The sequence below is a fragment of the Rhamphochromis sp. 'chilingali' genome (assembly GCF_963969265.1).
Source record: "Rhamphochromis sp. 'chilingali' genome assembly, chromosome: 7".
Lineage (NCBI taxonomy): Eukaryota > Metazoa > Chordata > Actinopteri > Cichliformes > Cichlidae > Rhamphochromis > Rhamphochromis sp. 'chilingali'.
The window spans coordinates 12,839,541-12,863,385 of NC_137934.1; the positions used below are offsets into that span (position 1 = coordinate 12,839,541).

Here is a 23,845-nt window from a genome sequence, read left to right on the forward strand (position 1 = left end):
AAATGACCTTAAGTGGGTGAGGGGAAACAGCTTAGCTTCACCTGTGAAAAAATCATTTTCATGCATTTTTTGGAAAAAAAAAAAAAAAAAAAGGCAAGAGGATTAACTTTTATCCCACGTTTAAAGTGGTCCCTTTCATCTTTATTGGAGAATATAGGTATTGGTAAAGGAAGAGCAGTTGGAGGGAGCTACCTTGACTGACAAGTTATAAGAAATAGACCAGAAACTTCACAAGCGTCTTTTTATGATTTTGTTTTTTAATTAAAATGTCAAATATTAAAACCACAGTCTTCTTTTTAAGCATGAAATGAAAGTAAGAGAGCACTGAGATGAAAAAACACGCAGACAGATAACATTTCATTGCAGAATGGAGGAGGACAGGCCCAAAGCAGAGGCGAGAGGAGACAAGAGATATGGTTGTGACAGAAAGAGGAATCCCATGGGGGGGTGGAGGAGGAAAGGGGTGTCACAAAGGATATGGGTGCCAGCCCATGCTGCCCTAAGCAGTGCAGACCATGACAACCTGACTGTTGCGGTTTGTTTTAGCACTCGTGACTCACGCCTGCGAGTCACATGAACAGCACCTGTGGGCAGAATTGACTGTCAGGCAGAAAATATGATAATGCAAGAATCCTAACATAATATAAGATTTTATTAATGTATAGGAAACAGCCAGTGTAACGCGGTTAAAGGACCAGGGCGCCTGATTGCAGCCTCATAGACAATGAGCTATCAGAATAAGATTCGACTATGGAGCCTGAGGGTGTGAATAAAACACAGGAAACAAAAGTAGAGCTCAAATATATATATATATTATGTTTGTTAGGAGAAGTGTATAGACGGATGTACAAAAGAAATAAAAACATATGCATATATATCACAAACAAAAATAATGTTGACAATACAAAACAGCTTAGTAGGTTCCAAAAGGAGGTGGGATGAGGTGTAGTCCAGTATGTGATTTAGTTTAGTTCCATGGACCTGTGATAGGTCATTGTCAACAATTTGTGATTCAGTCCATAGGTTCACAATTCCTACCGCAACGTAGCGGTGGTCGGGTGGCTCGCCATCTCGCGCTGATCAGGGCTGATCGCGGGAGAACAAAAAAAACCTGACCTAAACAAGGTCAAAAAACAGAAAGTATCATTCACAGAAGAAAATGAAACAGCATTCTACTGCTGTGACAAAATAAATCCATAAATCCATAAATAACAAAGTCAAGTAATCAATGCCACGTTTCATACAACAATCAATAAACCATCATCTCTTATAATGAATGTCATTCTAAATACTATTATAGAAAGACATTCTCATGGGTCCCATCAAAGTATATCAGCGTTAAAGCTAATAAATATTATCCAAAGTTAATCAAATATATTTACAAAACTCATTTAATCACAGGTGTTGCGCAACAGATTCAATAATGTAAATGGAATTTAACTCAATGCAAAATCTCATAGGCCGTTTCGGCATTTCATCAGAAAAGTAACAAAAAACATCCAAAACGGACAAAACTACAAAAATCAAATTACTCATTCAACTCTAGATACGTTAAGTCAACATTCGGCCATAATGGAATAAACAAAAACAACAATATTCAATAGATGACACTAGTAATTGCACTTACTGTCGCTAGCCTAGCATTAGCTTACCGGCATTGTAGGATGTGCGATCGCGGCTCCGCATGTACATTAATTGTGACAAAACAAAACAAACAAATAACTCACCGTTGAGTCGAGTGTGAGGTAGTGTAAAGATGAATGAATCGGCCGGGTTATTGCACGCTGTCAACTGGCCTGTAGTGCAAAATGTGTCGATATCTGACAAGTACGCCAACCACAGGGACAACAGCAGCCAGAGGAGCAGGGACATGCAGCTGATTGACCCGGAACTTATACAGGATTCATTCCCGCCACAATAAAGGGACTGGCGGAAGTGGGGTCAGAAGTTACCGTGGTTACACTCTCCCCCCCTAATCTCATGGACGTCCTCGTACATGGACTAGGCTGGCAGCGAATGACTGGTTGGCTGAGGTGTGAAGGCATCGTCTCCTCTTCTTCATCGTCTTGAAGAGCGAAGGAGAAGACAGAACTTAACCCATGCAGGAAGGTCTGAACGCTCTTTAACAGAGGCTTACCAGGCTTGATGTATTGCAGCCGATCAGGAGGATTCCTGGTGCGGGTTGAATGCCTCAAAGGTGGTTCTGCCTCAGGACTGAGAGGCTCTGATTCAGTAGGTGAGTATTGTGACAAGTTACTTCTGGATGCTTCCGAATCAGAAGACAGACTTTCTTCATCGTGAGAAGTTTCGACAAGATCAACTGGCTCAAAGCCAGCTTCCACGGTTCCGCTAGCAATAACTTGTTCCTCTTCAGCAGGTACAGGTTCCTCTGAGAGGATAGCATTCTCTTCCTCTGTAGCCAATACTACAGGGACATCGGGCTGGTTGATAAGTGGCACAGGTTGCGGAGTATTGGGTAAGTCGATGGTTGTTGTGAAGGTGACAGGTTCAGCAGAGAAGGGAACAGGTAGGTATGAGATTAGTTCCTCTTCGTCATTGTTATCAGCATCATCAGCACGTACAGGAGACACGGGTAAGACAGGCATTTTCCTCTTCTGCTTAGTAAGCATTTCCTTTTCAGGTGGTAAATACCCACAGGGCAGTAGGAGGTCTCGATGTAAAGTTCTCAGGGGCTTGTCTTGGCCTTCGGGTCGAACTGTATACACAGGAAGAGTGCCGGCTTTCTTCACTACAATGTACACAGATGACTCCCATTTATCTGCAAGCTTGTGTTTGCCTCTTAGCCGCACGTTCCTCACAAGAACTCTGTCTCCAACATTCAGCTGTGATGCAGTGACATTTTTATCAAATCTGTTTTTGTTACGTTTCATCACCTTTTCTGAGTTTTCGATGGCCAGCTTGTAACTTTCTTCTAGGTGGGACTTTAGTTTGTCCACATATTGTGTGTGGGATGTTGATCCTTCTTTGGCAAGGGGTAGTCCAAAGGCCAAGTCCACCGGTAAGCGAGGTTGGCGGCCAAACATAAGCTCATATGGTGAAAAACCTGTAACATCGTTTCTTGTGCAATTGTATGCATGCACCAGGGGTTTTACAAAATCTTTCCAATGGGATTTCTGTTGAGCTGTGAGTGTTCCTAGCATATCCAGTAATGTTCGGTTAAACCGTTCAACAGGATTGCCTCTTGGATGGTATGGAGTGGTTCTTATTTTGTGGATCCCAGCCATTTCACAAAGCTCTCGGATGATTCTGGATTCAAAGTCAGGGCCTTGGTCACTGTGCAAACGTTCTGGGATACCATAATGCACAAGAAAGTTGTCCCATAAACATTTGGCAACAGTCCTGGCTTTCTGGTTTGGTGTTGGCACAGCAATGGCATATTTTGTGAAATGGTCAGTTATGACAAGTATGTCTTTGACTCCACGATCTGGTTCCACAGAGAGAAAATCCATGCACACCAGTTCCATGGGATGAGAGGTTTTGATATTGACCAGAGGTGCGGCTCGTTCAGATGGGGATTTGCGTCTCACGCATCTTTCGCACTGTCTTATTTTATTGACCACATCACTTGTCATCTTAGGCCAATAAAACCGGGAACGGACCAAGTCCAGCGTTCTGTCAATTCCCATGTGACCCATTTGATCATGTAGGTGGTTAAGTACAACTGGTCGATATTCCTCAGGTAGCACTAGCTGGTATGCGAAGTCACTTCCCACTTGTCTCTTCCTGACGAGAAGGGTGTTATGGAGCTCCAGTTTATTTACTTCTCGCAGTAATAGAGGTAGATCGGGAAGTTCTTCCCTCAGGAATGGCAGTGGTGACTCGCCTCGTTCAACCTGAGCTATGACATGCCGGATGACAGGGTCAAGGCGTTGTTTGGCTGCAAGGTCAGCTGTTGAGATTTGGGGGAGTACCATGGAGGTGAACTGGATGTCGTCCGTGAAACTGTCAGGCAGACTGTTGACATTGACAGACATGGATAACACCAGAGCAAGATCAGGATCCGTGCTTGAACTGTACATCAGATGACGGTCACAAACTGCTTTGATGGTATGCTGGTCAATAGAGACATAATCTGGTTCATTGAGATGTTGCCATGCAAATCTCCAGATTCGCTCACGTTCTTTCTGTGACAGAGGATCATCAGACAGTTCACCATGAGGTCGGCGAGACAAACCATCAGCATCCGAGTTCTGCTTTCCTGCTCTGTAGGTTAATTTGAAGGTGAAAGTGGACAAAGCTGAAAGCCATCTGTAACCGGTAGCGTCAAGTTTTGCTGATGATAAGAGGTATGTTAATGGGTTGCTGTCTGTCACAACTGTAAACAGAGCACCATAAAGGTAGTCGTGGAATTTTTCAGTCACCGCCCACTTCAAAGCAAGAAACTCCAATTTGTGGGCGGGATACTTTGACTCACTCCGGGAAAGACCTCTGCTGGCATATGCTACAGCTCTGTTTTTTCCATCCTGCTCTTGATACAGCACCGCACCAAGACCGGTGGCACTGGCATCAGTGTGGAGTGTGTATGGTTTCTGGGGATCAGCAAATGCCAGAACTGGGGCAGAAGTGAGTTTGTCAATAATGGACTCAAAAGCTTGTTGACACATTTGCGTCCATCGTCCTCCAAATGGCTCTTTGGGGTTGAGGTAATTCTCTGGCTTTACAGTTCGTCTCAGTTTCCTCTGAGAAGGTGGATAACCAGCAGTGAGTTCATGTAACGGCTTGACAATGGCCGAATATCCCTGGACAAAACGTCTGTAGTACCCAGCAAAACCAAGGAAAGATCTTAATTCCTTCAAGTTTTTTGGCACTGGCCAAGAAGTGAGTGTGGAAATCTTGTCCAGATCAGTTTCAACACCAGCCTGGGACACTACATGGCCCAGATACTTCACCGATGTCTGGAAGAACATGCATTTCTCAAGTGAAAGCTTCAAGCCAAAATCTTTGAGTCTGGTGAGAACTTTCATCAGGCGAGCTTCATGTTCCTCAAGAGTTGGTGCAAAGACAATGAGATCGTCAATGAAAACCAATACTTCTTTTAGATTTAATTCTCCCATGCATTTTTCCATCAGCCGTTGGAAAGTGCTTGGTGCGTTGGTAATCCCTTGTGGCATCCGATTAAATTCCCAAAATCCTACTGGGCAGACAAAGGCAGTCTTTGCCCTATCCTTCTCCTCCATTTCGATTTGGTAGTAACCCGACTTGAGGTCTAGCACCGTGAACCACTTTGATCCTGCAAGTGCGGAGAAGGTGTCTTCCAGTTTAGGCAGAGCATAAGCATCTTTGATTGTTTGCAGATTGAGTTTGCGGTAGTCAATACAAAGACGTATACTGCCGTTCTTTTTGCGTGCAACCACAATTGGAGAGGCAAATGGTGAGTCAGATTCTCTGATAACGCCAGAGTCAAGAAGTTCTTGCAGGTGCTTCCTGACAGCATCAAGATCTTGAGGGTGAATTGGTCGTGGTCTTTGCTTGAAAGGAGTTGGATCGGACAATTTGATTTGGTGTTTAACTTTGTTGGTCCTGCCGAAATCCAGATCGTGTTTGGCAAATACTTCAGGAATAGTGTTGAGTTTTTGAACAATGCGTTCTTTCCAGTCTGGAGTTAAGGGGGAATCTCCAAAGTTGTATGGTGGTTGAGATGGAGGTAACGACTCTATAGACTGGTCTGAATACTGGGTGGGTTGCTCTTTGGAAATGACCTCTTGGAAGGCGCTGATTTCTGCAATAATAGCTCGAGCTGGAATGTGGATTTCATGGTCGGACTCATTACTCACTACAACAGGCAGAGAATATGGCCGACGTTTAGGTAAGTCCACAAGGCAGGTTTTTACTAGGAGTCCACCAGGCAGAGAACTGGAGGTGGGTTGTTCCAGAATAACTGCTTTCTCACCTTGGAATAGCCTTGTGACCAGGCATCCCTCAAGGACAGTGGTTTGGCCGGCAGTAATCGTATGCGGTTGGTCTGACTTTAAGATTACAGGAGCATACTAGTCATTTGAATTCTGGATGTGGCGACACTGGAGGATTTTATAAACTGCAATGTAACCGGAACCAGATGGCAGGAATGACTGCTCAGAGAGGGTATCACAGTGTTTGCTGTATGCAACGTCAAGAGTGTTGGTACCAACAAGTATCATTGGGGGTGATTGCTGGACGTCAGGCATGACAAGCGCAAGTGTATCAACATTAATGGATGAACCAAGAAAATTAGCTGGGAACGTCATGTTAATCTCAATGTATCCCAGGTAAGGTACGGCTTGTCCATTTGCTCCTTCTACTTCCAACAGATCATCCAGTGGTTTGATTGGATGGTCTGAAAGGTAAGTATTATAGAAGGAAAAAGGAATCGTAGTAACCTGAGAGCCAGAATCAAGAAGACAGTTGAAATGGTTGCCTTTGATTTGAATTTGGCCTGTGCTTTTGGTCCCCACAAGCCCTTTTGGCAACAATGGAAATTTGTTGTGGTTTCTGGGACTGTTCGTGCACGCAGCTCCTGTGTGTCCCACCACAGAAACTCCTTCTAGTTTAAAGATGAAGTATTTCTAGCGTCCCACTCTTGCTGTTTTTTTCTTAATTGGCTCTTTTTCTGTTCAACAAGACTGGAGTTTGCTCTGTTGTTGCAGGTGGAAGAAACATGGCCATCTTCACCACAGTTAAAACAGTACCATGGCTTGGGTTTGGTATTTGACTGAGGTGAAGAATGACTGGATTTGGTTTGTCGTGGCTTAAACTTTGACTCGGTTGGACTTTTTTGGGACAAAAGTTGGGACATTTGCTGTTGGAGGGTTTGGAGTTGTTTTTTCATTTCTTTTAGCTCTTCATTGGCTGTAGAGTGCCCACAAGAACAAGTACTTTGGGATTGGATGTTAGCTTTTTGTTTTGATGAACCGATGTATTTCTTCATAAGTGACTCCTTAGCAATTTGTCTGTCTTCTTCTGTCCGTAACGACAACAACAAGTCAGAGAAAGGTGGTGGGTTGTCCTTTTGCTGTTCTAATTGTAGTTTGGTTAGTATAGTGTTATCCCAACACCCCCGACAAAACTGCTTCAGCAGATGCTTATTCATGTCAGCAGCTGCAAGTCCTCCTTGCTTTACAACAGTGCTGAGGGTTAGCTGCAATCTTTGGAGGTAAGCGGATGGTCGTTCACCTGGATTTTGAAGAATATTTAAGTATTGAGCATACAATTCTTCACCATCTTGAACTGTTCCAAAAGCGGAGTCAAGTACACTTAGTATGACTGAAGGCAATGTGTTGGGACTTAGACCTTTAACCAAATCAGCAGCAGGTGACAACAGGCTCTCTATAATACGCCTGGCGACGTATAGAGCTGACAAACTGGGGTCGGCAAGCAGTAGATCAATTTGGGAACGCCATGATTCAAAATCTGCTTCACTACTTGGCTTAGGAATCCTTCCTGAAAAAGCACGGAGACGTAGTGAAGTTGTGGTGCTTATGTCTGGGTTTCGGACCACATGCTCAACAACAACCCTTTGTATTTGTGGTGGGTTGAGATCAGGGGCTGTGAGTGATACTCTTGGAGTTGGTCCAGTCTGGCTTTGACGAGGTCGTGCCCCCTGCTGGTCAGTGGAAACCTGTCTGGCAGGAGGTGAAGACAATTGCTGCTGCTCCAGTTCCCTTTCTTCTTCCTCTACACCAATGTCCTCATCTACTCCATTTTCCTCATCATATTCAACTTTTCCATCATCACCTGCTCCTGCTTCATGCAAATGTTGACCAATCTGCCTCAATACTGTCTTCAAGACATCTTCAAACCGGTGCCCGCTGCGATCAGCAATATGCTTGAGCTCTTTGAGGTAATTGGGAGGGGGACTGCTGCTGTCCTCCATGGCGGCGTACTCACAGGCCAAAGCTGTGACGCGGAAAACAAGGTCGGCAACACTTTTAGAACAGTGGGTGTATGGCAGAAACGGCTCTAGAGTTGTAAAAGCAGTGGTATCTACAAACTCAGCGATCAGGTTTTTGAAGAAAGTACTTGCGGGATCATTTACGAAAAAATGACGGTTAAGATTCCCATAAGTACGCAAGTAGTCAAGAATTTCATTATCAGATTTTGTGTTAGACACACCGGAGATCATCACAGACTGTGATATATTTATGCCAGAAAGTGCAACTGAATCCATTTTTGATGTTATGTTCAGCAAAAGCGAAGTAAATAAGTAAAGAAAATTGTACGTAAGACCCCAAAATATTCACACACAAAGGCTCCTGGCTGGTTCGCCACTTGTAACGCGGTTAAAGGACCAGGGCGCCTGACTGCAGCCTCATAGACAATGAGCTATCAGAATAAGATTCGACTATGGAGCCTGAGGGTGTGAATAAAACACAGGAAACAAAAGTAGAGCTCAAATATATATATATATTATGTTTGTTAGGAGAAGTGTATAGACGGATGTACAAAAGAAATAAAAACATATGCATATATATCACAAACAAAAATAATGTTGACAATACAAAACAGCTTAGTAGGTTCCAAAAGGAGGTGGGATGAGGTGTAGTCCAGTATGTGATTTAGTTTAGTTCCATGGACCTGTGATAGGTCATTGTCAACAATTTGTGATTCAGTCCATAGGTTCACAATTCCTACCGCAACGTAGCGGTGGTCGGGTGGCTCGCCATCTCGCGCTGATCAGGGCTGATCGCGGGAGAACAAAAAAAACCTGACCTAAACAAGGTCAAAAAACAGAAAGTATCATTCACAGAAGAAAATGAAACAGCATTCTACTGCTGTGACAAAATAAATCCATAAATCCATAAATAACAAAGTCAAGTAATCAATGCCACGTTTCATACAACAATCAATAAACCATCATCTCTTATAATGAATGTCATTCTAAATACTATTATAGAAAGACATTCTCATGGGTCCCATCAAAGTATATCAGCGTTAAAGCTAATAAATATTATCCAAAGTTAATCAAATATATTTACAAAACTCATTTAATCACAGGTGTTGCGCAACAGATTCAATAATGTAAATGGAATTTAACTCAATGCAAAATCTCATAGGCCGTTTCGGCATTTCATCAGAAAAGTAACAAAAAACATCCAAAACGGACAAAACTACAAAAATCAAATCACTCATTCAACTCTAGATACGTTAAGTCAACATTCGGCCATAATGGAATAAACAAAAACAACAATATTCAATAGATGACACTAGTAATTGCACTTACTGTCGCTAGCCTAGCATTAGCTTACCGGCATTGTAGGATGTGCGATCGCGGCTCCGCATGTACATTAATTGTGACAAAACAAAACAAACAAATAACTCACCGTTGAGTCGAGTGTGAGGTAGTGTAAAGATGAATGAATCGGCCGGGTTATTGCACGCTGTCAACTGGCCTGTAGTGCAAAATGTGTCGATATCTGACAAGTACGCCAACCACAGGGACAACAGCAGCCAGAGGAGCAGGGACATGCAGCTGATTGACCCGGAACTTATACAGGATTCATTCCCGCCACAATAAAGGGACTGGCGGAAGTGGGGTCAGAAGTTACCGTGGTTACACCAGCCCTAGTTATGCCAACATAAAAATGGTTGTGCACTATATTGTCGTGCTAATAGATTCTGGAGGTCAAATTGTGCCTCTTTCTTTTTGCATTGCCTGAAAAAAAAATCTGTCATATGCTGAGACATCGGTGTAATATGCAGGCATTTCTGGCTTTTGTCTTGAATTGTGTCTCTGTCGTGAGTAATGTTTGTTAGAATACACACTTTTCTTTTTGCAAGTTTGAAGGAAACATGTAATTGGAGTATAACCAATATTGCACTTGTGACTTAAAGGTGATTGTGTGGTTTGCTTTAAAAAAAGAGAGTTGAGTATGTGGGTTGTGGGTATGTGGGCTACCAAATAACTTATTTTGCTATTGATTGTTGTTTGTTGTCGTTTATTGCATTGGATGATTGAAGTATGAAGAAACAAGACAAATTGCCAACTTAACAATTTATTCATTTAACAAACAGGGGCGTCAGTAGAATGTAGAAAAAACCTTACACAGCCCCAACAGCAAGGCACCTCATCCTCGTGGTGGTCACCAGCATGGTAACACACTGTTAGTCAAAAGCTCCAAGCTCAAGCTAATCCCATAAGTGTTAAGTGGCCTTGACCCTCTGATCAACTGCAAGAGGCAAAATCTGGACTCATTGCTGGACATAAAGTTTCTCTACATATTCAGGTTCCACTAGAGTTTGGCTGTCTGCAGTCTATCCCAGATTGTCTGGGTAGAGAACAGTCGGCTATAACATCCTCCAAACCTGTACTGTAGAAGACTGCCTATGGTTCTTGACTGCCGACAGGGTGAGGGAACTGTCTTCTTGTGTTGTCGTCTTCTTGGGACGTCCACTTCACGGCCTGTCTCTGACATCCTGATTATATGGGATTTGGGCTTTAATTTGGAGATGGTAGCAGGGCTCACTCCAAATAATGCTGCAACTTGGGTTTGCAGAACACCAGCTTGCAGTTGCCCCATGGCACAGGTCCTATTCAGATCAGTCAAACATGGCATTCTTGGAGCAGACACCAAGTGACCTCTGTAGAAGTGTCCATGCTCACAGGTACTGCTAACCAGGAACCTGGGGTACCAGAAGCTCAAAACAACAGTCAATGGCAGAATAAGCTGTTTGGCATAGGCAGAGAATATTTGGCAAGTTTTCATGGGTGTTACCCACATAATCTTTGCTGCTTTGGGATGTGATGGAATAGGAAATTGGCTTCATGAATGTAAAGCCACAAATCTACCCGTGTGATGCTGTCATGTCAATATGGACCAAAATATCTGACAATCCAACAGTCAGCTATAGCGACTATATCAATGTTTTGAACTATAAAATCAAAATAATGACCTTGAAGAAACCAAAAACTCTTTATATAGCCGAGGGGATGTGCAGAGTAAAAACTTCTCTATAAAGATTCTTTCTTTGTTTTGAAATGTAATTCATAACTGCTGAAAGGAGCGAAACACTTGATTTAAAATTTGAACAAAGCCCTGTCACTTTTTTGATTTCGATAAGAAGCTGACTCATGCAGACAGTTTATGAGATAAACTAGATAAACAAACACAGATGCACACAGAATATGCACTGAAACTTCTCCCTGTCCTTAATCCCTAGGCTAGAAGTGTATATATATTGTGTCAAACCCACTTTAAAAACAGACTTTTTACACATCAACAAACACTTTGTCCTTCTCTCTTCCGGCTCGTCTTCATTCACCTTCCACAGTGGAATGAAATATTCTGACAGTATCGTCATGACAGAATTGAAACACTGAGGCTCTTTTCTGTCAACTGTCAGGTTTGATTTGAGTAAAAGATTTGTATTTATAATGGGATAATTGACCTGTTAAACCTTCATTTATCCAGGGAATATTCCTCAGTAGGCTTATACTTTGTCCTGCAACATTCTGCTTCACTAACATTTTGCTAAATGCATTCCCAGAGGATGGTAGCAGGATGGGACTTATTCAAATTCCCCACTCAGGTTTTGCTTCTTATTTTGTCATTAAAGCCTACAATCTCCTCGTCTCGAGCCCAGTTCTCAAACCTTAAGGCGATTACCACTCATGTAACGTTTACTTTCATGATTCATTTGAGAATTACATAAACATTTGTGCATGTAAGTGTGAATACAACACATTGAGACCACGATGTTAACATCCTTAACGCGGAGACATCGATTAGAACAAAGATCTTTTTTGGCTCGCAAAGGAGCTGATGCTGTGATATGCTGCTTGCGGTCTAGTGAATTGTAATTAAGTTGGCCACTGAGCATGCTCATCAATGGGAAAAGGGCAGAGACTTCCAGATTTTAATTTGAGCTAGAGCTTTATGACAGAAACATGCACGAGCGGTGCTGCAAAAAGAGCATTAGCCTCTTGCCTTTTAACCTTATCATTCATATAGTGGATTATATTGTGTTTTCGCTAATTATCTGGTCATATACATCCAGATATCACCATTGCCAAGACATGTCATTCATTTGTGGGCTTAAATGTAAAATAACATTAATATTAAAATATTAAATGAATAGACCCATAAATGTCCTTTTATTCCCCTTTCTTGCCAGTACTTGACTGGAATAGGTAACCCCAGCAGGTGGGTATTGGCTTAAGCATAAAGAATAGAAAGGGTGTGAAACAGCTAATCTGGCTCTTTCTGAAGGTGGCAAATTTAACTTGCTAGCACCCAGAAACATCATCATGAGTAGGGATGGGTATCGTTTAGGTTTTATCCGATACCGGTGCCAAATCGGTACTTTTGAAACGGTGCCGGTGCTCAAACGGTGCTTAAAGAATGGAGAACACAAAATTGGTCCAAAAACCTCTCATGTTCAGCTGGTTTTTGTAAAAAGATAATAATGTTAGCCTTTTCTGCAGCTATGGGGCATATATGGTATCACTCTTGGCTGGAAGCAGTGCTTAAACAATGGAAAAAACACAAACTTTATCCAAAAACCTCTCATGTTTAGCCGTTTCCCTCTTTTTCTTTGGTCATTTTAGCCTTTTTGGCCAGGGTGAAGGGAGTATCTGCCATCAAACAAGAAGACAGCCGCATGTAGCTATGATGATGTTTGCTAGTTCACCTTACATGCATTAATGTAATAACGTGGTTAGCCTACTCAACGTAAATTCCACACGAACAACATTAAGCTACTCACACAGAGAAGATCGGCTGCTGCTGCCATCATCATCCGTCATCATTTCTGCTACACTGGCAGGGCTAGGGGCCAGGACTCTCCTCTTCGTGTTTTTGGGGATGTTGCTAACTCCGGGTCTGATAACAGGCACCACACCCGCAGTAGATGCGCTCGGTGTGAGGTCTCGCAGCAAGCTATCAAATACAGCGCATTTCTTGGCTTTTAAAAAAAACGCTATGCGTCGCCAGGTGTTTGATCGGATTCGAGGTGTTACCTCCTTTGACAGTATCACAGTATCAGCTTAAAGCACTTGTTGCAGGCTGCTGAGTTTGCATATTTTGCTGTGAAATACAGCCAGACTTTTGACCGCTTCGCCTTGGGCATTTTTAATCTGTAGCTCTGCTCTAAAAGAACGTACGTACCTGGACCCGCCTACTATCCTCGGAAACGTAAAATGATTGGCTAGAAGTGTATCACAGCTCAGGAAAAAAAAAGCACCGAAATAAAGCATCGAAATGTGCGCTGCTTTTCGGTCTGGTTACTACCGTTTATGTCAGAACGGACACCAGTACCCATCCCTAATCATGAGCACCTTTTAATTCGCATGCTTAAGGAAAAATTACAGTGGTGGAAACAACTCCGATGCATCTTATTTTTTAGAGAAATAGAGGGTGTTTTAGCGCATTTTACTTTTTAAAATCAGCTAACCAAGATGATGAGAGCAATGAGAGTAACCAGGATGAAAATGATCATCTACTTGACATAAAGACATGAGGCAAGTTAACTGCAATATGGAACTATCTCTACAGTCTGCATATGATAAAGGAAAACCTAATTAATGAAAAGACACTACAAAAAAAAAAAGCTGATGAAGAGGCGTTAACCTGGAAGAATGGCAGGAACTTTTGCCAATGTATGTACAAATGACGTCAAAAGCATTCACAATCTCTAGTGTAACATTTTAAAGTCATTCTGGGCAGTCACAAACTGCAGCTTGTCCTGTCCTCTTGGCAGTTGATTTGCAGATATACAGGGTGATAACGTTAAGCTTGTTGGCAGTAGCTGATGTTGAGTCATTTCCAATGGTCATTAAGCTCCTTCCCTTTACTGTTCAGCTTGTCCTTCAGTGTGCTCTATTATGTTCATTTTCTCCTTCTGCCTATAGCCTTGACTGTTATTCTCCCTACTTATCATCTTCCCCTCATTCTTTCATCCTGTCTTGCATCTAACCCAACATTATCAGTCTTTTTTCCACTGCCTCCCTTTCATCTGTTTTATCCATCTGTCCCATCTTCCTCTAAATCATCTGTTTAAAACGACGCTTCTGAAGTTCAGAGGAAAAGTCATAGAAAGAAATCTCATCAAAATACACGAAAAGTATATGTATGTGTGGATATGTCCAAGAATGTGTAAAGTGCAGGCAGTGGTAAGAGGAAGCGACTTCACCAAGTCTGTGGGCCAAGCGCTGTCTAAATTTAGATGAGCCAAACCCTCATAGGATCCTTCGTGTTAATCAAAGAGCTGCGCCGACCTTCACAACACTCCTACTCCCAGTTGGAGACAATAACCTAACATGGGTATGGTCAGCCTCGTCCCAGCATCTGATTCCTGTCTGCGGTTTTCAGTTTGTCTTCTTTCTCCGTCCTTGGAGGAAGCCTGACGGAGATGGAAAATTTCTGAGTCTGTCATGATTCATTCATGTTTGAGCTCGTGCTTGTTTGAGAGCTTCATGTAGGAAGAGAGAGGGAGTTTGTATTTATTTTCCAAGGTTTTTTATGCTTTTTATCTGAGTATATGCATTTCAACAACATTGCCACAAATTCATCTTTGTGGGTGTTAGTGTTTGTCAGCTCTTTGGTGCCCACGTGATATCAGAAAATCCTTGACGGTGATGTGCGTGAGTGACTCCCTAGGTTACATGAATCATCCATGATGCGATTTGCAGAAGCCATCACAGCTATCTTACAGAGGCATGTCATATTTATTTGAAAGCTGATGTAGAAAAGATCATTATGTAAAAAATTCAGATTTTTTGGTTTTGTTTTTGTGGATAGATAAAGTACTGTGCAAAACTCTTCAGCCATCTTTCCTTTCTCTATATTTAGTAAGGAAAATAGAAAGTAGGTCCAGCAGTCTATTGAAACATGACAACACACATGGAAGTAAAGGATAAAAGGCAGTTATAATGAAATAATGAAAGTCAATATTTGGTATGACCACCTTTATTTTTGTCTGTGAAGGTTCTCAGTCATCCAGGTCATCGTAGTCAAAGGAGCTTGCAAAGAAAAGCGTCTGGACTTCTTTAAGTTACTTGAAGACGTTTCACCTCTCATCCGAGAAGCTTCTTCAGTTCTAAGGTCAAATGGTGGAGAGTCCCAGATATGAACCTAGTGGGAGTATCCCCCCACAGAGGGACAAAAGGACCCCCTGATGATCCTCTAATCGCCTGAGCCAAGGTGTGAAACTGGGTGTGGGTCCCAATCAGCCAGAGTTTCGGGTGAGTTCATTGTGAAACCTGGCCCCACCTTATCATGCGAATTCCTGAGATCAGATGGCCCAGGATGTGAGTGGGCGTTAAGGCGTCTGGGAAGGGATCTCAAAACTGGATTATAGATGGCAGAGAGTTGGTGTCGTAAACCACCACCTCTGTTCAAAGATGGTCGCTCACAGTGGACATAGATGGCTTCTTTCACTCCTCTTTCAAACCATCTGTCCTCTCTGTCCAAAATGTGAACATTGGCATCCTCGAAAGAGTGTCCTTTATCCTTAAGATGCAGATGGACTGCTGAGTCTTGTCCTGTGGAGGTGGCTCTTCTGTGTTGTGCCATGCGCTTGTGAAGTGGCTGTTTGGTCTCTCCAATGTAGAGGTCTGAGCATTCCTCGCTGCACTGTACAGCATACACCACATTGTTAAGTCTGTGTTTTGGTGTTTTGTCTTTCGGGTGAACCAGTTTTTGTCTGAGCGTGTTGCTGGGTCTGAAATACACTGGGATGTCGTGCTTGGAGAAAACTCTCCTGAGTTTTTCTGATACACCAGCTACATAGGGGATGACAATGTTGTTGCGCCTGTCTTTCTTATCCTCCCTCGCTGGTGTCTGATCTTCTTTTCTGTGCCTCTTTGCTGACTTTAAGAACGCCCATTTAGGATAGCCGCACGTTTTGAGTGCTTCCTTTACATGTGTGTGTTCCTTCTTTTTTCCTTCAGGCTTAGAGGGAACATGTTCTGCCCGGTGGTGTAGGGTCCTAATTACTCCAAGTTTGTGTTCCAGAGGGTGATGGGAGTCGAACAGGAGGTACTGGTCCGTGTGTGTGGGCTTCCGGTAAACTTCGATGTTGAGTTTGCCATTCTCTTCAATGTGCACAGCGCAGTGCAGGAAAGGCAAACAGTTGTCCTTTGTGTCTTCCCTGGTGAACTTGATGTTTTTATCCACAGAGTTAATGTGCGCAGTGAAGGATTCCACTTCTTGTGTCTTGATTTTGACCCAGGTGTCGTCTACATATCTGTACCAGTGGCTGGTTACTCTTCCTTTGAAAGAGCCAAGAGCCTTCCTTTCCACTTCCTCCATGTAAAGGTTGGCTACAATAGGTGACACGGGGGAGCCCATGGCACAGCCATGTTTTTGTCTGTAAAAGCCTTCGTTGTACTTGAAATATGTAGTGGTGAGGCAGAGGTCTAACAAGAAGACAGCTCCTTGGAGGACAGGACCAACTTCACACCCGATCAGATTTGCAAACTGTTAGACCTCTATTTGTCCACCTTTATTTTTCCACACTTTTACCTGAACTCTCTTAGGTAAGATTCCTTTTGATTTCAAGTAGGTTTCAGGAATAGTTCTCCAGGCTCCTTGAAAGACATTTAAAGCTCTTCCTTGGATGTTGGCTGGTTTTTGTGTTGTTCTCTGTGAAAATAATTCCACACGGTTCAATAATTTTGAGGTCCGGGCCCGAGGAGGCCAATCCATGACTGACAGTGTTCCATTGTAGGCTTTTCTATCCTGGTATGCTTTTACTTCATTGGCAGTGTTTGGCATCATTGTCATACTGCTGCCAATCAGGCCCTTTCCAGATGATCTTATATGGTGAATCAAATTGTCATGGCATGATCCCCAACAACCTCAAACCATGACATGACCATGGACCTCCACCATTTTTTCCAAATTGCTATAGGGTTTCACTGTTGTACCTCTGTCCTGGCCTTCTCCATACATGTTGATGGCACTTTGAATCAAAATGTTCAAATTTGGATTAATCACTCAGTAAAACCTTTTGCCTCTTGTTTTGTGACAGGCTGCAAGTAAAAGAATGCCTAAAGATAGATTTTGAAATTGATTCTTCGCCAACTTGCTTGCAGACGGAATACTGTTTTTTTTCCTTGAGTGAGGTACCTTTTTATGCTTGAATGACTCAGCAGTCAGCATTAAGTGGTTTGGCAAACAAGGGAATAAAAAAGAAAAAAAACCAAGAAAAAAAGGTCAGGTACAAGACTGGACTGACAATGGGTGAAAAAACACCCAGTATCCAAAGAAAAGCACTGCAAGACCTTCACTATTTCTCAAGACCACTTTAAAAAAAATTCTAATAAAATAAGAAATCAGCAGTAGCTCAGTAGTTTTGCACTGTAAACGGAGACCCTGAACTTTCTTCTTGGTTCTCGTGACATCACAAATTCCTGATGCAGTTTGAACTTCCCTAGTGTGTTCAACTCATTGGATTTGTGCTGATGTAGAAATAGTACAGGTAATATTCCCACTGAATTCCCAACAAGTAAGAAGTTCTCACCTGTTCTGCGTCATGCACACTCTAATCTGAAATAAGAAAGCAGCTAATGCCAACTACTTCCTGCTGTGAAACAGATTCTGGCCCTTTGTGATTTAGTCAGAGAATGGAAGCTGTCGATTGATGTTCATCATTTTTCATGTACATGGATATACAGTTGTCATACAGTCTGAGGCCAGTTTGTCCATTACACACAAGTCTAAATGCACTAGTACACAAAGACTGCTTTCGTGACTAATTCAGGTTTCACCATGAGATGAGATGGCTTGATTACGTGGTGAGTCTCAGAGAGTAGTGTAAGATTCTTGCTAATTTAGATGCTGTTTCATCACCCTGTAAATAGAATTTGTGATGACTTTGCTGAGACCCGTGAGAAATCTTTCCTGATGGTAGAAATAGATGATGACTGTGAATGAAGTATTACAGTCTGACTTCCAGTTTTCTTTTGCTAAATAAGTTTGAGAATACTCTGTCCCTTGTTACTTACCAGAGCCCAAGTTGCTCATTTTGTCAGGCATATGCTAAGCCAAAACTCAGATACCGAAGTTACTTATTCACTACATATTTTCTGGGGCCAAAGGACATCCGGGATGTGTATTAAGGTTCTGACATCTGCAGTGACAAAGTTGCCTTGTCTAGTTTTGTATAAAGCTAGAGGTACAATTTATTGACTGCTTTTCAGAGGGATAACTGTAAGATCGGAACTGCATTTGAGATTGCCAGTGAGTTGTATTGTAGATAAAATTAGCACATTTAATTCAATGGGGCAGTGATTCAAGGCTTAAAAGGCTTGGTTTGGTTTGGTTTATCTCACTAGCTATAAGAGACACAATGATTACAGTAAGTGTATTAAAAGGAGCAGTAATAGCTGTAGGTGTTCCAGCTCTGATGTCTTGATAACGTTGGTGATGACTGGCTGTGAAGTGGCTGAGGCTGACCGACAGTCTGAGTTGATTTCCTGCATTTCCTATCGGTGGCCATCACTCCAGCTATCAGAGCCTGCCCTCTCTGGTTTAACTGATGCAGCCCTCAAGCCGGAGGAGCTCCTGTCTCAAGTTGTTTGAGCAGGGACCCACAGAAGAGGTCAAATGGATAATACTTGGACATACACACATGCAGTAATATCATTTTTGAGTTGCTATTTCATATATACTAAAATATTGTTCCTTCGTGAGTTACAATACCCAACTGTCATTTCGGGTAAAGTGTACAGTACGGTACAAGAGTAAGGTTTATTTTATAGGCAAGGTCTAAAACATGGCATATCATGTCTTATTTAATCTGACTGTGCTGCTGCAACATTCCCTCTGTCATCTTCTCTCCTCCCCTCCCATCTCCTTGTTTCTTTCTCTCTGTCTGCGCTTGGACAGAGGTGGCTTGTCTGCTGCATGGCTTAGCATACAGCCTGTGATCTTTTATGAATTTAGCATAAACCCTGCTGCTAAGCCAGGCGAAGACATTCACAAGAGAGGTTCACAGAAGAATATCAGTGCACTTGGCAAAATGTGAAATGAGGTGTTTTGTGGTTTGTTTGTTTGTTTTTTGCTTTTCCAGACTACTTGTTCTGGTCTTGTGTCCCTACATTAAATAGTTCCTTGCTCCCCAAGTGTCCTCTGTTTACATGAGTGCCCAGGACAACCCAGCCATAATAGGATTGGCATTCCAGCAGAGCTTTATTGGAGCTCAGAGACAACACATTAGAAGTTAGAGTTATGTCAGCACGTGTCGTCTTCCAGAATTACATCCCATGCAATTTTAAGCAGGAAGTTATTGCGAAAATATTGCAAAAAAATATTCTTTACAGTTTTTTGTGTATCACAATCATATTAGAGATGTAATGAAGGTAAATGACATATTTAAGAAGCTGAGAATCTTTGGAAAACGTGCTAGCTAAGTAGGAAGGGGGGGTGAGGAGGGAGCTTTTTTGCAATAGGACAGTGGAGAGAAGACAGGAAAGCTGGGGGAAAGATATGTAGTAAATAGGGCTGGGCGATATATCAAGTTTTTTAAAAATATCGATATATTTTCATACGAGATATAAGATGTGACAATATCGTTTATATCGATATAGTCTATGTTACGTTATAATTATACTTGTGGAGCCGCAGGTTTGCCTCTCTTTCGTCCACTTTTGTCTCTACGCAACGTTACTCGGCCTCGCCTCTCCTTCACTGAACACAACTCCCCCTCCCCCATAGCTTCACCTGCAGGCAATGACAAGATGAAAGAGGAAAATCTCTGTTAGCGAGTTACCGTGCGTGGGGCTGGACGGCGTCAACGTGTTAGCGAGCTAACCGCGCTAACGACATGCAGCCCGGAGGGGCTGCACGGCCTAAAATCCTTTCATTTTCTCAAAAATCGCGCCTTATGTATGAATTCTGGTTGTGCTTACTGACCGCGAACCGATTTTATGTGGTACACAGCGCTCAGCAATCTGTCAAAAAATGTTTTAGTATGACTTTGCTAAGCTACGGAGCTGCACCGCTTGATGGATTGTCGGAGGATTACGGCTACCGGGGAGGAGCCTCGCGGAGTGATACGTACTGTGTGTGTATAAGGACCACAAATGGCACCTGTTCAGAGACGTGGTGCAGCTGTGAAATCTGTCTCTTTGTTATTATGCTCAGCGTCTATTAGTTTACATTTTGACTGCACAATTGTGAGCTTTTTGTTATGCACAAAAACAACATTGTTTTCTTTTATTTATGGACCATGATTATTTAACCCTTGTATGGTGTTCGGGTCTGTGAGACCCGTGTTCAGTTTTTTTCAAAAGAAAAATTAAACAATTAATTATTTTTTCACGTGTAAATGTGTTGTGTCTTTCCACTCACTCCACTTGATTATAACTGATTTATTTATAACATTTTATATAAAAGAAAAACGAGAAGCACATTAATTCATAAATGTGATCTAACAAAGGTAAAGGGAAAAAATTAACCATGTTTGCTGTTCATATGTCTTGTAATTGGGATGAAGTAAACATCTGTTGAGTAATTTAACATAAAATTGTTTGATAGTGTTAATTTGGAAAGCCAAAACTCTAGCGGGTCCACCAGACCCATGAACACTGGCTGAGTAACAAAAATACGAACACCACACAAGGGTTAATAAATGCTGCTAATTTATTTTTGAGTAATTTCTTCATGTACATCTACGCTGTATGTAAATAAAAGTGCCCGTGTGACATCTGGGACACAGTGTGACTAGGAACTCTCTTTTTGTTCTTAACTTATGGCTTTAAAAAAAAAATCGAGATATATATCTTATATCGCCATCCAGCTAAAAAATATCGAGATATGAATTTTGGGTCATATCGCCCAGCCCCAGTAGTAAATAGTAACAGGGTGGATTCAAACTTGGACCTCCATGTTAGGTAACTGGTAAACTAAACCAGTACCCCTGAAATTGCTAATGTTTGAAGTGTTTAATTAACATTTTGCTGATGACAACAGATGCAAAAATTCTGCTGATACAGATGCACTGTTTATGTTCATATATACTTGTACACATACACAGCAAAACCTATAATAATGCAGTCTCTGTGCTTAGTTTGCCTCATAAATGTCTGCATCGGCCACCCAACCCTTTCTGACATGCCTTGGTAAACCCCTGGTCCCATTACTATGCATTATGCATGGACCTATCTCTTAAGTCCCACAAAAGTAAAAGCTCCCCTTGAAAATAGAAGTTATACTGTCACAGGGTAACTTGTCACAGTGACATTTTAAATGTGCAGAAACATTTTGTTTCACAGTGTTAGAATTATAATGATAAAAAGAGCATCTTTTGGGCAGAGTCTCACCAACCTGCAAAACAGTTTCTAAATTGTAGAACAATTAATAATAAGGATACTGTTCCTCAAAATTGTAAAGACTTTGAATAGCTTACAGTATACAAATCTATGTGGGCAAGGAACAAGGCACAACATTAAAAACAAGCCTGACTCTGTCATGGAAATCCCTGCATGGGCTCAGGAACACATCCAGAAATCTCCGTCTGAGAACGTGGTTCACTGTGTCATCCGCAACTGTAGGTTAAAGCTCTGTCATGCAAAAAAGAAGCCATATGTGAGCATGATCCAGAAACACTGCTGTCTTCTCTGTGCCAGAACTCATTTAAAATGAACTGATGTAAAATGGAAAAATATTCTGTGGTCAGGTCAGATTAATCGAATTTTAAAAGTCTCTTTGGACGCTGTGTTCTCTAAGAGGACTAAAGAGGACAGATCAGTTCTCAAGCTTGCATCTGATGCCAGCCATCAATGCTGAAAGGTATATATATTGGTTTTAGAGCCGCATATTGTCTCTTCCCTCACAAGAAGAGGGGATGCTACACAGTTGGATTTTGGGTTGTAAAAACATTCAGGCAAAATTACTAACAGTGTTTTTTTGATGTTTGTCTTACAGAAAGAATGGCTTTGCCTCACCTGTCAAACTCAAAGAGCGATGTCAGGCCAGCTGGGAGATGTTTCACCATCATCCATGGCTTCCCCGAAGAAGCAGCCTCCTGGTCCTGTTCCCTCCTCCACACCTCCCCCTGCTGCTGTAGATAGCAAACCTGTAGTAGAACCAGCAGAGCCAACCCCACCAGCTTCTGAGACCAAGGTAGTGCCCACAACCCCCTCTGAATCAACACCTGATAGTGCACTAATTTCACCTAATCATAGTATTCCTCCTCCTGAAAACAGTTCACAATCAAAAGAACAAAACCAAACACTAGCAAATGAGAATATTATTCTTTCTGAGAAAGACGTTCCTGTAGTAGAACCAGCAAACCTAACCCCACAAGCTTCTGAAACCAAAGTAGTGACCACAACCCCTACTGACTCCATGCCTGAGAGTGCACTAATTTCACCTAATCATAGTATTCCTCCTCCTGAAAACAGTTCACAATCAAAAGAACAAAACCAAACACTAGCAAATGAGAATATTATTCTTTCTGAGAAAGACGTTCCTGTAGTAGAACCAGCAAACCTAACCCCACAAGCTTCTGAAACCAAAGTAGTGACCACAACCCCTACTGACTCCATGCCTGAGAGTGCACTGATTTCGCCTAATCATAGTATTCCTTCTCCTGAGAATGGTTTACACTCAAAAGAACAAAATCAAACACTAGCAGATGAGCATACTATTCACCCTGAGAAAGAGGTTCCAGTAGTAGAACCAGCAAACCTAACCCCACCAACTTCTGAGACCAAATTAGCACCCCCTGAGGCTGAGCTTGATAGTGCGGTAATTTCACCTAATCATAGCACTCCTCCTCCTGAGAACAGTTCGCATGACCCACCACAGACAACAGAACAACAAGAAGAAGATGAGAATGCCATCTACCCTGAGAAAGAAGTTCCTGTTTCAGAGAGTTTAGCTGATAGTACCCATGTAGCCCCACCAGCTGAGGAACAGCAAAACAGCTCTGAGAGAATAGCAGAGGATCCCCCTCAGCCAGGGAAAGAGCCATTTGATTCTGATCAACAAACTGTCAGTGAACTCCCAGCAGCTGAGCAACAACAGAGTAGCTCTGAGAAAGAATCAGAGGACCATCCTCATCCCTGTACAGAGATAGCTAATGATGAGCAACAAGCACAGAGTGCAACTGTCAGTGAAATCCCAGCAGTTGTGCAACATCAGAGTAGTTCTGAGAAACCCACAGAGGACCTTTCTCTCCCTGTGGAAGGTGAGACACAAAATCCATTGAGTAATGCAGGTTTAGACAAGACAACAGACCCTGCTGGGGCAGAAACTGAGCCAAATCCCGAGATTACGCAAAGTGAGGCTGCCGCTCCCCTGGCAGATAGTAAGAAAGTGGAACCCAGTCAAGAAAAGCATCCAGAAGTGACAACAAATGCAGCTGAGCCAAAGCCTGCTTTGATCCCTGAAGCAGTTAGACAGGAAACAGCTCCTGCTCAACCTGATACTACAGCTGCAAGTGTGAAAGAGGAGAAAACAACAGAGGTTTTAGCCGAGAAACCCCTGATAGGTGAACCACAAGTTACTCCAGCAGATCACACTCCACCTGACAGTGGAACAACACCTAATGTCAAGAGTGATGTTAGTGCAGAAGTAGAACCGAAAAACTCTGCGTCCCCTGTTGAACAAGTTGATGTCCCTGAACCTGATAAAGCTGATGAAGAATTAAAACAAAAACAGGCAGCAAGTGCAGAACCTGAAATTTCTTCTGCAGTATCAGAAAACCATCCTGTCTCAGCTTCAGAGGGAAAAGGTCAGGCAAACGAAGTGAAAAATGAACAGTCAGAAAAAGATCAGGAGCCCACATTACTTGATCTGGCAAATAAATCCTCTCCTGTTGCTCAGTTTGAAGGAGAAACGAAAGCTGTGGAGAAATCAAATGAGGAGAACATCGCTGAAAATAAAGTTACTCAGGAACTTAA

At 42.3% G+C, this 23,845-nt stretch overlaps 1 protein-coding gene across 3 annotated transcripts in view; it reads left to right on the forward strand.

The window, feature by feature from the left end:
* Positions 1-23,845, forward strand: part of pcloa (piccolo presynaptic cytomatrix protein a) — a 73,286-nt gene that overhangs the window by 15,395 nt on the left and 34,046 nt on the right. For all 3 annotated transcript variants that reach the window (XM_080886129.1, XM_080886131.1, XM_080886130.1), the window contains exon 4: positions 21,864-22,061. In XM_080886129.1, the coding sequence (XP_080742255.1) occupies positions 21,864-22,061 (198 nt within the window). The remainder of the gene's footprint in view (positions 1-21,863; positions 22,062-23,845) is intronic.